At 40.7% G+C, this 16095-nt stretch overlaps 1 protein-coding gene across 2 annotated transcripts in view; it reads left to right on the forward strand.

Annotated features, from left to right (window-relative positions):
- Positions 1-16095, forward strand: part of SOBP (sine oculis binding protein homolog) — a 120535-nt gene that overhangs the window by 11020 nt on the left and 93420 nt on the right. For both annotated transcript variants that reach the window (XM_005154671.4, XM_034061143.1), the window contains exons 3-4: positions 525-710; positions 13587-13738. In XM_005154671.4, the coding sequence (XP_005154728.4) occupies positions 525-710; positions 13587-13738 (338 nt within the window). The remainder of the gene's footprint in view (positions 1-524; positions 711-13586; positions 13739-16095) is intronic.

Here is a 16095-nt window from a genome sequence, read left to right on the forward strand (position 1 = left end):
ACTGAGGTGCATTAGAGAAATTCCTACAAATAAGAATCCTGAGGTAATTTGGGATTAAAGAAGTAGAATAACAACTGTCATAATTTCATGTGCACTTTGCTGTAATTTCACTATTTTGTTTCTTTCTTTAAATCCTTCCTGTTACTACTCCTCATATTATTTTTCAGTTTATGCTTCTTGTGTTGGTGGAGTTATAGTACACTGAGTGTGATCATTGTGCAAACAGTAGAAGTAAAGAACAAGAATAGGGTGTCATTGATTAAGCCAGGCATACTAAGGGTATGCATAAGGAAATAATCCTATCTTTTTTTTTAAATAAAAAGTGAGAATTTTATTTTTAAAATATAGAGCATTTCTGAAGAATACTAGCAAGTATCAATTTTTTAAACAGAGCACATATATAGGGGTTATTCTGCACTCTTCTTGTATTAGGGTAAGTAATTTAATGAGATTGGTGAAAGTCTGTAGGGACGTTTAAGAAATCTAGGTGTCATACTGTACAATGTGTTCTTTGTTTTTTACAGAAAATTCTTTGCCAAAACCAAAATTACCTGAGGACAGTGTTATTTCACCGTACAATATAAATCCAAGCTACCCAGGGCTTGCCACAGGAAATGGACTATCAGACTCACCAGCAGGGTCGAAGGATCATGGGAATGTACCAATTATTGTCCCATTAATTCCACCACCTTTCATAAAGCCACCAGCAGGTAAATCCTAATGAACATTTAAAAATGGTTACTGTCATTGACACATCCTGAGATTGCTAGATCATGACATCTTAGTGATGGAGCTAATTTGAAAGTGTTTAAAAACAATCACAGAGAACTTTAAAGCAGAGTGGGAGAGTGACTTTATTTGTTAGTATTCTTGAAAAACTTCTGCAAATGTAGTGACAACAGACTTGTGCTGCTTGTGACTCTCAGCACGCTGGATTATACTCTCAGTACTTCAAAAACATCTGCTTTTTAGAAAGAAAAAAGATTTTGTTCTGATGAATGAAGGCTTTAAATAAGTTAATGGAAGATGATTAAATTAAAAATAGGCTCCATGAAAGAAACAGTGGAAGAGTCAAAGCCATCAACTCAGTATCAGGTTAACAAGCTCATCCTGGGAAAACTGTCTCTTGACTGCTACTGAAATCCCTGACCGTTGTCCCTTGAGGGTTTAATATGCTCATGACTCCCAGGAAGACTGCACTGACATGTTTTACATTTTCATTAGATTTTTATCAGGAGTGATTTTATAACATGCCATTTCTGAGTTTGCATGAAAAATGATGTATTCCACACTGCATGCTGCTTACCATAATCTGTGAAAGGAACTCTTAATGACTACACCAGGTGATTAATTGCTGTTATTGTCTACTGCTGTACACAGTGTGATAACAGGTAGATTTAGATAGGTGCAGGCTCAGTCCTACTTCCATGGGTGTTCCTGGGTGTTGCTCTGGGTTCTCTTGGGTGACTGAGGCACCAAGGAGCACAGGGTGACTTGCAGTACCTACCGAAGAGCAGTAGCTATCTGCATGCAGGGAGACAGTTTGCTAGAGTCCCCACCAGGTGTGAGGATGCTCCTGCAGAGGCAGAACAACTTGTAGGATCAGGTCCCAGGTGGGAGATGGTCACCTCTGCCCTTTGTTGTGTTGACTAAAGGTAACTATAAAATACCAATTGGTCCAAGAAATCATTTGCCTGCTGAGAGTCATGGAATAGACTGCAGTTGCTCCTCCCAAATTATTTTTAAGCCATTGAGTTTTATCTCTAAAAGAAGTATACTAATATGCTATGAATAATTTTCAGATGTTACTCAATATGCATTCTTTGCCAAAGACTTTTCATCTATTTTATATGATATTTGCTAATTACCAAAGCTATTTGGGCCCATTCCTGCAGCCTTTACACAGCTAAAGATCTTGGGCCATATGGGCTGAATCCTCAGCTGTTGTTGATTTGGCCCTAACACTTTAATCAAGGGCTTGTGCCATCCCAAGCTATTTTCTCCTCCAATCTGAATCACGAATGAATCCAGGATGCTGAATTTGTGGTATGCGAACACAGGGCTATAACATGCATTGTGCAAACTGCCACAGTTGCTGAATTTTTATGACATCAAACAAGCAGGAGGAGATGGAGCTGTGAAGTAGAAAAACAAATTACTGGAACAATAGTTAAATGGGCACAAGGGAACCTCTTCCAAGTCAACTGCCTTCTGTTCTTTGCCTGTCCACCTATCATGTATGATCCCATATTCAAATGTAATGTTTAGGGTAATGTGCAGAGAAGGCTATTCATAAGTATTTTCCAACTTTAGGTTTTTAATTCATTAATTCATAATGAATATCATTGTTTTACTTGCATAGCGGATATACATACATAAACTCTGCCTCCTCTGACTTAATCCCATGAGCAGTAATGAGCACTAGATTACCATGACTTCTGAGCAGATGAGTATATTTATCTCACCTTTGTTTTAGAGAGCAAAGATTGGTAGGACCAGAGAGGGAGGAGACCCACAACCTTTGTGGGATTTGCAATAAGCATCAGTAGTAATTGTTTTGTTTTATCTTAGGGCGTAGGTGCCCTAGTCATGATCACCCAAAGAGCCTGGCAAGAAACAACCGGTGGATACAAGTAGAAAAGGGAGTACAAAGGAGACAAGAGAACCAGCATGTAAGGCAGTGGTCTTGGCACTACACTTTGACACCATTATGTGGGCACTACATCAAAGCAGAAAACTTCAGAGTGATACAAAGCCAGACAAGAGTAACTCTGGGGATGTTTTCTCAGAGCCCCTCACAAGCACAGGGGCAACTTTGGAAACAGCATGAAGTTGCTTCTTGGAGTTGAATGGGCAAATGAAAAAGACATCATTAATTGCTAGAGCTGAAAATCAACATTTTCAACATGGGAGAGAGAAGGGCTGTGGCTGACCTGCCACAAGAACCGAAGCTGCTTACATTTGTTCAGGTTAATAAAGGAAGAAAGGAAACAGCAAGGAAAGGCAGAAAGAGTCCGAGAGAGTCAAGGTTAAAACGCTGGGCAGAGAAAAGGGACTTTTGCCACACATTTTGAGTAGATGTGCACAAAACAAGGTTACAATACAGGCCAGAGAGAAAACCAGGTAGTGCTGCACTGTAGTGACTGAAGTGCTGAGAATTAGGATGAGTCCAGACTTTGTGGATGGATGGGGAAAGCTTTTTTATATACTGTTCAGGAGAAAAATTACAAGATTTAAATGTGTCTCAAAAGAGAGATGCAGATGGAAATGATATTTAAATCGTGAACCTGAAGGACAGGAAAGATGGTGGTGTGGTCTGCTGTTATTGAGCAAATAATACAGAGTGAGCACTTGGGAAAAAATTATTAAGACTTAAATTCTTGTTGCATTGGTCCTGATCTGAAGGGTTAGCACCAGTAAAGAAGTGTCAGAGAGACAGGCTGAGGTATTTATTTAGATAGGAGAGCAGTGGTGAGGAGGGGATAAGCAGATCCAGTCACAATGAATTATTAGTTGAATAATTTTGGCAGATAAGATGTTATACAGATAAGAGGCAGAAGGGAAAGAGCAGAGCATGGGGGTTGTTCACAGAAGCCTGAAGGGAGAAATGGGAAGGATACCCTGCAATGTGCACTAGTGTAACAGTTGCTCAAGTAGTGATGCACAGATAGATTCCACAAGTTGTAAAGTAGGTATGATTTTATTCAACGCTGAGGTGTATGGGGATAGCTCCACCAAAGCATGCACCCCTCAGGGTTGTTCTCCCTTTACATTTATTCTCTTAAGCTATACATAGACATGAGGTTGCTCAATCCGCCTATAAATATTTATTATCTATCGCCGCTTCGTATTATAATGGACATGGGCAGGGGTCTTCAAGATGAAGTAAATGAGTCTTCCTCTTCTTAAACTTTACACCTTTTAACCTTCAGACATGGCCTTAGGGTTTGGTGTCGCCCAGTCTGCTTCTCCCCTGCTTCTCAGTAGGACCAAACACCTGCACTTTTGTCATTGTCCTAGGGTTTGTTTGCCCAATCTGCCTCTCAGTAGGACCAAACACCTGCGCTTTTGTCATGGTCCTAAGATTTGGTCGGCACCCAGTCTGCCTCTCCCTGGCTTATCAGTAGAACCAATCATCTGCTTTTGTCAGTAGAACTAGCATATGCTTCTCCCCCTCCAGCAGTAATCAATGCCTTGGCAATATGGCAATGGCAGGTACTTAGGACAGACAATACTTTTGTTTAAGCAAAGGAATTCCTTTAACCCCCTTGTACAATTTCTCTGTATTACCCCCCTGTACATTGGTTACCCCTGTATCAGTAGAAGCAGCAGTGGGATAAGACAAGAGTCAGGAAGCCAAGGGAAACAGGCTTTCCAGGGAGACAGATATGATTCTTGGTATCAGAAATTGTTGCCAGAAGTAAGAAGGAGGAGGAAGGAATACTGATCCTCAGCTATGTCTAGGAAACAGTCAATGAAGATTTCAGCAGATAGGTCTTTCTTGAGCATGTTGGAAAACTTAAGTGCAGTGTCCTGTCTGCATTTGTATTTTGTATGAACAGGCTAAAACCTTGAACAGTAATAGAATTACCTTTCCCCTCCATGCTTATTTTACAGGAAAGTGTTGTGTGGGTTTTAGTTTTGGTTTTTGTGTTGGTTTTTTTCTTTTCTTTTTTTCTCCTCCTTTTGAAGACCAAACAATTATGAGCAGTCTGACTAAAATGGTATCTCCAAGCTGTTCAGCTCTCTGTTTTAGTCAAATAAAATATTAGGTAAAAATGTGGCCATACAATCCAGGGAAACATTAGATTTCAACCTGACCAAGTATGAGCAGCTTCCACAAAGACACTCTCTCCTTGCTGTACCCAAGAACTACACCTGAAAAAGGCTGAGTTAAATGCCTGGGCACTCTGGTGCACTGGCTCTCTCCAGGCTCGGATTATGACTTGTTGGTGCAGGGCTCTGAATCCAGTCATGGGAAGCTCCACAAAAAGGATGCACTTGCTCAGATCTGGAGGCTATTTACAAGAGAACCACCAGGCAGGTAGACTGTGCTCAGATAGTGCCCAAATCAAGTGGGACTTTATCAGTCAACATCAGCCATCTGACCTGCATTTGGAAGCAAATAAGAAGTCAGTGCCGCCTCCAGAGAGTTGATGTAATAGTCTCCTTGTGGCTGATAACTGTCCTTCTTGTCCAGCAGGCTGGTAGCTATATTAACTGCTAGCAGCAGATTCTGAGTGATCTTGAGGGTTAGTCTCCAGTGCAACCCTTTGCGACAAACTGATACTAAAATTAGTTCTGCTTGGTGTTAGAAGATTCTTACGTTTCACACAGCAATGTAAAGAAAGTGTTTTTTTGTTTGTTTGGGGTCCGTCTGTCGTCCTCCCCCCTCCCCCCCCCCATTAAAAATTACATAGAAATAGTGAAAAAACCCAGCAGTGAAATAGCCAGGAATGATCTAGAAATAGAAACCTCACCACATCTGTGCAGGGTATGTGGCTGTAGCGTGCAGGATGCAAACATCCTAAGTTATTCTGCAGCTCTTAGTGGTAAATCTGAGAGGGCACTTAGGGTGACTGCCCTTTTGCTCAGACAGGTTTGAACAGCGGTTGTTACATGGGATGAAGGAAGGCTAAAATCAAGATTAGTCAAAGAAGAATGCAAAAAATTCTTTCAGTGCAGGTGAGAACTTGCTGCCTCCTTCCCCTGGCACCTGCAGCACCTGCTGGAGGCTATGTATGGTGTCTCAGTTTCCCCATTTTTTAAAGAGTGCTCTTTGGTTTACTTTCTCTTGTGATCCGCATGGCAGTGCTTCGGTAGGGGAGGTACAACTGCTGGTTGGTCTAGCCTTTGAGCATGGGTGTTGGCAAAACTCTTCCCTTTCTTGCCTCCTTCCATGCATACAGTGATGCACTGGGCACATCTGCTGTTCTGAGCATCCCACACAAGAACCAGCTTCCCGCCATACTGCGCTGTGAGGGAAGGTCACTGTCAAGGGATGAGGTGGAAGGGGAGGTAGAGAGAATGATGGCATTCAGTTGGCTGAGATTTCCACTGGGGAAAGAAATGCAAGGGAAAAATAATGCTCCTTCCCAGGGTTTTCACAAGGTAACGAGTATTTGGGAAAGGAAATAGGATCAAAATCCTCCAACCTGCAGATCAGAGTCTCTGCATAATGTTTGGTTTAGTGATTTCCAAATGATAATGATTGGGGTCATACCAAAAGTTATCAGAAACTTGTGAAAATGAAGGAGGAATAGGCTGGAGGAACTTTATCTGTTGAGGCAAAATATCTTAAAGGGGGAGCAGAAGCATTTCCAGTGCTGACTACCTTGTAAAATAGGCCTGTGACCTAAGCTGGCAAGTAAATGTTATATTTAAATACTAAAGCAAGTAACTAGGTATTTTATAGAAAGGAACAATTGATTTTCTGTTACAGCTTAACATAGCCTTAAATTTAAAGTTTACGGGATTTTTTTGTAAATATAAGTATACATGGGTAACTTTGTGAAACGTGTGGGATTAAATAGAGTCTCTGCCATGTGAACACTTTGGAATTGCCCATTGTAACCTCTCTCAATATTTAAATTGTATTGGAGGAATCTGGAAGCATAAAAGATGTTTTAAATGGTAGTTAGCAGGGCAGTAAAAATTAATTCCAATATCATCTGTCTAAATTCACCAGGGAATTGGTTCTCTGACTGCATTACCAAGAAGTCTGGTTCCAGGCAGAACCTGGTGGCACTTTGCCTTAAATAAAGACCCATATTATCAGATCTAATTAAGTCTGTATATTGAGGAGACTTTCATTTTACTGTGCTCTGGATCCCTGTTCAGTATTTCTCAAATCTTATTTCAGTTACTGAACAGCATTAACAAATAACTGCAGGTTTAGCTCTCTAGTAAAGACCACTGCAACAAAACCTGCAGTCGATACTCTTCAAATTCTTTCTCCTGTTTTCGGCTTGAAACATCACCTAATTTACACTGATTGTAGGGGTATTAGTGCCTGGTTTTTAAAATGCCAATGGTTGCCAGGATTCCTGCCCCATCTAGCCCACTGTTGATGTCTTTTGCTCTCTGTTGAGGGCCAAGTGTTTCCTTTGTGCTAAAGAGAAAATCACTAAGTCCATATATGCACTTTAATAGCATACATTCAAAATACCCAGGGAGTTCCCCCCCCCATTAGCTGAAATAGGTGCCTTTTTGTTTGCATGCTTAAAACCTGCCTAAATGCCAGCTTTTAATTGTGTTGTGCATTCAGTCCTTACTGAACTATGCATGAGAATGTGTCTCAACTCATGCATAGAAAACCTGGGCAAGCTGTGGTTCCCCGAAATGATTTTTTTTAAAGGAGCTGGGACACTTTGCTTTATTGGCAGAGTCATGAACTTCAAGAGACTGGTCCTTAAAAGGAAATGCATTGGAGAGCCCCTGAGGTATTTCCATAGTGATAATTGCAGCAGGCTTTCTGTTGTCAGCCCTTTTTTCTCAGTCTTCCTCCTTGTAATTACTTTTCCCAAGGTACTTTTTGTACCTTAAGTTTGTCACATACCCCATCTATTTAGAGGATCAGTGCTTAAGTACTATCATGAAGGGATCTGCAGCAATGTCTCAGGAGTTTTGTTTGTTCATTTTTTAGTTAGAGGTTAGTCAGATAAAGCATTTTGGGTGTAAGAAAACTGACTGTAGTGATTCTGCCTTGCTTGGGATCATCAACCTCAGGAACTGCTTTGGGATGAAAAATCTGAATACATGCTATTTGGTTTTCTTCAGTGGCAAGCTGGGGTTTCAGGAGCGGCAGTCGGGTAACTCAGAATTAACCATTCTGAAATCCTGGTAGGTCCCAGTGGAAACAGTGAGCCTTGACTGTTAATGCTGCAAATGCTTGAGTCAAGTTAAGATCTAATGTCTTTAAAATGGGGTTTGCAGCTTTTCATTAGAAAGGAGTGGTGAGAACAGCTAAAATATTTCAAGGTGTGTACCAGTGGATTTACTGCAGTTCCCAACAAGGGTTAAAAGGGCTATTCTAGCTCTCTGCCCAAAAACTGGGATCCAAACTGCCTGTGTGAGGGAGTGGGATGCAGCAAAGAGAAAAAGAGAGGAAAACAGAAGAAACCACTAGTGGGGAGACATGGCTTCTGATAGCTGTGGTGGAAGGAGACTCATATCAGGAAGAGATGGGTGATGCAGAGACACTGATGGAGGGATGGGGTGCTGAAACATTTTCTATATCAGTTCACAGGTGCAGCAACAGCAAAGGTACAGGTTTCACACAGGCTCATTTGGGCCAGGGAATATGTACCCTTTGAGATCTCAGTCCCAAACCCTCTTGGTCTTCCTTCTGCACAACAGGACTACTTCTGTACTGCGGTTGGGCACCTTCAAGAGTGATATTTTCTTTTTGCCAGAAGGGTTGAGTTTGTCCTACTGAATACCTTGCAAGGAAATATGGAATGTAAAGTTTTGGAGTACTTTCCCGTGGATCATCATATTCTGGAGGATTAGAGCTGTAACTGCATTTAGTTTCACCCAAATTCTTGAAACTGGAGTTGAAATGAAAATAGGTATCATTTAGGTCATGGTGGTAATAGAATGTTGCAGCTTGAAGGTTAGCAAACTGATAAGGATTTATCTTCAGAATTCTAGGGATTTTAGAATCATCCTGCTAATCACTGTAGGCCATGCTGAGTTGCTTAGATAAAGGGACAGAGCTGTAGATGATGGATTTACTCTGTTGTACTAGTTGCTTTCCTTCACTTCCCCCACCCCTTCAAATTATGGCTCCATATAAGATTGATTAGTGTAAACTGCTGCTCATTGGGTTTAAGAGGAACAATTTTCTGCATCTCCTTCACACTGGTTTGAAAGGAATAAAAAAAAAACAACCCAACAAAACATTCTGCTTAATTAAGACCTAAAGAGGCGGTGCAAACTTTTGATGATTAATTGAAGCATGCTTTAGACTGATGCATATTTAGTTATTATAATGTGATAATTTTATCTTGTTATACAAACTACTCCCTTTGGGAACATGATTTAACACTGCAAACACTCGGTGTTTATTGCATTGTTCATTATGAAAAATACACAAGCTAAAAACTGCAAGGAGATGCATCTGAACAGAATCTGTGTGGCGGGTACAGAGATTACTGCTTCCACCTGTAGTGACACAACCCAGGGGCAGAAAAACACAGTATTGGGACTTTCACAATAGCTCTCCCTATGAAGAGTTGAGAACTCAAAAAAAGCAGAGGCTGGGGATTCAGATCTTGTGCTGTATATGGAAGGAATATGTCTTCCTATTACCTGGTGTAAACATAGAAGGCAGCAGTATGGATGTTTTGCTGAAAACTCTTCTGTTAGTATTCATTTGTCTCTGTGCCAGCTCCTCTTTGTCTCACTGTAAGAGTACCTACCTGTCATGAGTGTGACAGATCTGAGAACATGCTAAGCACATTGCAAGAGCAGGTCATAAAGCTGCAGGCCCTCATGGAGAAAATAAATACAGTTGTTAAAAATATTTTCTTTCACTTCAAAACTATCTGTATCAGGATTTGAAAATGTTATTTTTGTACTTTACAAACATGTGTCAGCCTACTTACATGAGTCCTAAAAGTGATGGGGAATGATCTTTATCAGAAGAGCTGCTCTGGCGAGAGCTCACATGATAGACGTAGGCATGCAGTCAGGATGAGCTCATGTTACTCAAGCAGATATGCTGAGCCAGACTACCAGCACAAGTTTGTCTGTGAGCAAAGGAGAACATTTCAGGCATAGTATACTGATGTAGTTACCGTAGAGAAGCTGTCTCAGGGCAGACCTAGTCAGAAAAAGATGAGAATAAGAATTCAAGACTGTTTTCACTTAAGCAGTCTCAAACTTCCAGATTTGAAATTCCCCGCATCCAATGTTCTTATCGCAGCAGGTTCTTCTTGCTGAGTGTTCTAGGAATGGGGATTTGATACGTTTTCATGGAAGAAGGGCAAAAGTGTGGTAATTTTTTAAGACTTTGGTCTCAAAACAGGTCTGTGAAGAAGTGAGCATCTTGAATGAAAGATACGAATTTCTAGTTTCAGATTATTCTAATTTGAGTTTAGCAAAAGACAGCAATTAAGGCACGAGATTTTGGCTTTTCTTATTTCACACAGTCTTAATGTTTTGAAGTTTAAGTTACTGCTTCCCACTGATGTGGACTGTAATGGTAGAAATACATGGACTATTACTTTTCCGTTAATGTTGCAGTCCTCTTTTTCAGTCACTAAGCTTAATACACTGTAATGAAACATCCCTATTAGTTACTTTCACAACATCTGCTCAGACCTCTACTGCAACCAGTGTCAAGATGGAAAGCACACGATCAGGTCTGGACCTTTATCATTGTCCCCAGCTGTCATCCAAGCCCATAGGACATGGCTTTGTACCTATCCCAGGTACCAAGAATGGGTCCTTTTCCCTGCTGTTCTTAGCTTCACTTGAAGCTGAAGAAAGGATTTGATTTTAGAGCCAGTCTTCCTCCCACTAGGCTGCACAGGGCTCTTGTTGATGGTCATTAGAGAATTAGTCATGTGGCACTGGATGTTTTCTTTTTTTCACCTGATGAACTGCATTGCAAGAAGTTAAAAGAGTTGCTTCAGAAATTGACTTGGGCAAACCTATGCATGATGGAGCAAAGACGACTTAAAAAAAGTGACATATTAGTGCACCGTTTCAGGCAACATATGCTACAAACTGCCTTCAGAAGTACTGTTTCCTGACTGCTTTACGTTGCCATACTCAGCTAATCCTTTTGTAGCAGTGTTCCTTAGTCTATTAAATGGAAGAGACATCTAGTTTTATTATTGCTGCTACTATCATAAGGATTATATTGTGACCATTCTTTGATGACTGGGGGGAGAAGGGAGTAAAAGAGAGAAATAATTAGAATTCTTTGTATTTAGGCACACTCCCTTCTTTCAAAATGATGAACGTTTTCATTAGTATTGATAATGCCTCCTGGATATCAGCTGTCTGTTCCTGGAAGTGCGGACAGTGGCTGGAAGTAGCAGTTTGTAGACCATTTTCTGCTGTTTTATTGACTGTCAGATCCATGGACCACAAGTGAAGCAATGCTGCTTCAAAGGATTCCTCTTGAGGTGGTGGTGACGTTCTACTGGTCAGGGCATGGTAAGACAACAACTCGACAGAGTAAGTGCCTCTTCCTCTCCTCCGTCTATCTCAGAGGAAGCCTTTAGTAGAAGGTGGTGGATTGAGCCTTACTGTCCTGCATAACCTCCTGTAGTGAAGTGTGTAATGCGGCTTTTCCATGTAAACAGCTGTTGCTGCAACTGGAATGCTGTGTAATTGAAAATGAACAGTTGTGTGGTCTTTCTTATCACCCGTGGGAGAAGTTCATGTGTGTCAGTGAACAGCAGTTGAATGATAGCTGAGGGGGTTCCCCAATAAAGCCCTTCATCAAAGCCCCTGAGAATCCCAGTGGTGGAGCTGTGTGCTTCTTAAAAATTGCCCCGGATGAGCCAACCTGCTTCAGAAAGACTGACTGTAGCATGTACTGTGCCAGTGAAATCTCTTTCAGCTCTGTAATTTCCTTTTTTTTTTTTTTTATTTTATGTCAGTTACTTGCACCAGAAGTGAAGCCTATTAGAAAGGTATCACTGGTCACAAATCTTCTGTTTTCCCAGAGATAAAATACTTCTTATCGGCAGGAGAATATATGTTGCTGTTATCTGAAACAAGAGGTTGCAGTCTGTTTGCTTTGGTTCACAGCATCTTCTGTTGTCCTTATACATTCAAAGGGGCAAGTTCAGTCTGTAAGGAATTGGTTTATTATGGTGCAGAAGTAGCTGAATCAGTGCACCTTTGTAAAAGCTTAGTACTTCAAATGGCTCAGGGTGAAAATGGGGGGAAGAGCTCTTGGGCTGTGCTGGAGTAGTTAGAATCCTGGCCAGGGCTTGTCCACAGAGAAAGCAGTGATGACACTTTGCAACACCACTGTAACAGCACTTTGTGCTCTTCTGTGCCTGGCTGAGGTTGCAGCCAGCCCAAGGGCAGGCTTCTTGACCTTATAGGTGGCTAATGATAATTTTGGCCAAATTGTTTTGATTTCCCTTGATGTTCAGTATATGAAAGCATTTATAATATTGGCAAATCCTACTCTAAAGGGTAAGTGATAAAATACATTAAACACAAATCTGTGTTATAACTTAGCCTTAAATATATTTTTAAAGGTAGACAGTCTGATTAAAACTAAAAGGTTATTATTTTGCATTGTACAATTTTACTTGTAGCTATAAATCATAATACAATTTGTGGAAGGAAAAAAGTTATTAAACTGGCAATATTTATTCCGTTAAGGTGAATAAAATGCAGCACGTAGTTCTGAGTTATGATAGCTGGGGAAAAGAGCCAAATCACTCTGCTAAAAATCAGTTTGCCAATAATTTTACAGAATGATGACAGCGTAGCTTCAAAAACAAATCCTTTATAGGGAAATGGGATGGCTGCATGACAGACTCCCTGAGCTATGAATTCTCCACAGCTCATGGACCAGGAACTGCTTTAACAATTAGACTCCAGGGATTACTTTTTTTTTAACAGAAGTTAGACAATGGCTGCTGTCTGTAACTGAAAGGTCAACTGTATCATAGACTGGACATGAGAACTGGAGAATTCTGAGTTTTAAGTCAGGAAGATTCCTGCTAACTTACTGTCTTGATCTGTTTAGGAGGCTTAACTATTCATTGCCCCGTCTGTGAAGCTGGGGAGGGAATGATGATCACACAAGGATATTGTTAGCACTTTAGTAATAAGCCCTGGGCTGGTTTTTTTACATGGCAGAAGGCATAGATGCCACATTTGTAACGCACATTGGAGAAGAGCTAGAAAGAGGTTCAGGAGCTCTGCCTGATTAAAATTTGACCAATGAGTGCTATGACTGGGAAGTAACCCAGCAGGCTTTACCACAGTGCTGCATCTTCCTTCTTGCTCGAGTCTGTTTCTGTGACTGTAGTATTCACACAAAAGCTCCCTGTTTTATACACTAGTCATTATTTTGAAGCAACACAGAAACGGGGCGTTTCATGTTCCTTCTTACTTAGAAAAGGCCTTATGTTAGAGACTTGCCTTGGTGCAGTACCTCTTGGGTGTGTTTTGTCACCAGCTTACTGAGCAGAACATCTCAAGGGCTCACTACCGCAGACTGCAAGTAACAAGAACAAAGCAGCAATACTCATTGAGCCTCTAGTCTTGGTTACTCATTTAATGAAGAGTTGTGTACTCTGAAACACGCTAAAAGCTCTTGAGATTTCCAGAGCTTGTCAGCAATGCACCATTTTTTTTTTAAGCTGATAATTTTTTCCAGCCATCTTAGAAGCTTTGCCAGTCTGTTGAGCCTGGCTGGTACAGGTCACTGACTGCCTGAGGATGAACCTGGTGATCACAGGCATGCACAGTTCAGCTGTCAAACAGTGAGGAAGTTAGAAATAAGATGAGCCGGTGCTGGTTGTAGCTAAGAGTAAGTGTGCAGATGTCTGAGGAAGGTGTTTGCCTCTCATGTAAACATTGTTCTTATATTTTTGTTGTAGAAGATGATGTGTCAAATGTACAAATAATGTGTGCCTGGTGCCAGAAAGTTGGAATCAAGCGCTATTCCCTGAGTATGGGAAGTGAAGTGAAATGCTTCTGCAGCGAGAAGTGCTTTGCAGCTTGCCGAAGAGCATATTTCAAGAGAAACAAGGTAAGAGAAATAAGGAAAGATGTAACCTACATAGACATAGCTTTAATGAGGCCCAGCCTGGGTCTCATTTGGCATCTAATAGAAGCTCTTTTCTTTTGTTTCTCTGTTTCACCTAGTCACTCCACTTTCCATCTGTATTGTCTGTTGGACTGTCAGTCCTTTACTAACCTTGTTTCTTTCAGTTTCCTTCAGCTCAGTGTTTGGGTTTTGTGAGAGTCAGGGGATTTAAATACTAATAAGCATCAACATAAGAGACCCGATTTGGGCTCCAAGTCTCAGGATACTTGCTAGATATACACAATGAAAATGAGGTATCATGAAAATAGAGTAGAGGAGGGTTTAAATATGACAGTGTCACTAAATTCCATGGTGTTGGGATCATGGCCAGTGGGTACCATCACAACAGCAGGCATCTTTTCACTGTAGCTTGTGAGGTCTAGCTTCTTTGTTTTAAAAAGTATCATTATTAATAAATTATCATTGCTGCAAAATTCAGATGCTATACAGTTTTGAGTTTGGGGTAAGCAATGTTAGAACATCTAAAGTAGCATAAAAAACCCCTCCTACTCAATTTAAATTTAACTCTGTCTAAAATTAGAATGCAATCCTAATATTGAATGTCTACAAAAATTGCTGTAATCACTGAAGTACAGTGCCTGAAAATGCCCTCTAGGTTACTTCAGCAGCTGTTTTTCTGCAGCAGAATGTGTGATGTGTCAGTTAAAGAAAAATAACGAAGGAACACTCCAGCATTTTTAGTCGTTGAAAAAGTAGCTATGTCCTTTTGGTGCTTAATAGCATGAGTCTTTGTATAGCCTTTATTGACTTAGATATGTTTATTACTCATAAAACCCTTTACACTTTGGATTTCTAAATGACGCCATTTCCCCTAATGCTTCAGAACATTCAAAGCCTCTCAAGTTCAAACTGAATTCAGGTGATCAAATCTGGTGTTTTACATTCGTGGTAATGGCAGATAAGTACCTATGGATCCTAGATTCAAGATGCATTGTTATAGCAAATTACCCTTAATAAAATTGGGTCACATAATCCTTTAAAAAAATAATAAACCAAAACAAAAAAAAAAGCCTGAAGAATTAGGTTGCAAAAATCAGCAGAGTGGAATTTTAGTGGCAGTCTTGGAGAATCAAGCTCATAATGTCTACTGGTGCAGACAGGCAAGCTAAAGTCACGAGTCTTCTGTGAGAAGTGGCGTTTGTGTCCTTTTTTCTCTAGGAAAAAAGTGTAGGGGAGGAATGGATATTCATGCTCCTTAGATGCTCCTCATTTGAAAATAAGTTCCCATGGATGTATGTGTATGTACGCACATGCACATTTATGCACGTGCAGTTCAACATCCTTACAATGTGTAAGACACTCTGGGTTGACAGGATCCAGGTGACCATCTGCTGATGCTCCTGTGACTTTTAGTCACAAGTGAAGTCTCACAAGAACAGAGTAGAGGGGCAGGATCACCTCCTTCGACCTGCTGGTCACACTCCTTTTGATGCAGCCCAGGATACGGTTGGCTTTCTGGGCTGCGAGCACACACTGAAGCTGGCTCATATTCGTTTTCTCATTGACCAACACCCCTAAGTCTGTATCGTTTCTCCCCCCAGCCTGTACCAATTCATGGTGGATTCTCTTTCATCTACAGCTTAGATCCTGACAGAGGAAGTTTAGATCCCTACTAAATGAAAATAAATACATGTTAACATAATACATCGGCATGTTTCAGTCTTCTAATAACCTGTGAATGGTAGGATTGAGTACTAGTTTATGGCCATGAATGTAATCAGTCTGGCAATATTTGAAAAAGTCCGCTTTTACCTAACTTACTGTTTATTACCTATGTGCTTTGTTTGGGACCTCCTTGTCCATATATTTTGGGAAAGGATGAATTAGAGCATCTCAGTCCCCCTGGTTCCTTTTCCTACACCTCTGCTCACTTCTTCTAGAAGCTAAAAGATACTGAATGTTTCCATTCAGAAAGCTCACTGTATTCATTATTTTGTATGTATCTAAATAACAATAGATATTCCTAGTCTTTTCATAAACCATCATATCCCAGTGGAGTGTCCTATTCTTCACTTAAGAGGTTGCAAATTAAAATGTCATATGGGAGGACTTGGCAAAACATGGTGAAATAACATATAATTCATAACATGTTGGTTGCTGAATTGGCTCTGCTTCAAAGCTAAGCCAGTGAGTCAAATTTTCTTCCTCTTTGTGCTCTGCAGAGTCTGGAATTGCACAGGATCTGACCCAGCAGGGGAAATCTGGAGCTGCCCCTTGCATGTGTAGTCATGGCCTTAGATGAGTATTTAGGAAATGCTGCCATTAAACTAAGACAAGTG

Source organism: Melopsittacus undulatus, chromosome 3, assembly GCF_012275295.1.
Source record: "Melopsittacus undulatus isolate bMelUnd1 chromosome 3, bMelUnd1.mat.Z, whole genome shotgun sequence".
Classification (NCBI taxonomy): Eukaryota; Metazoa; Chordata; class Aves; order Psittaciformes; family Psittaculidae; genus Melopsittacus; species Melopsittacus undulatus.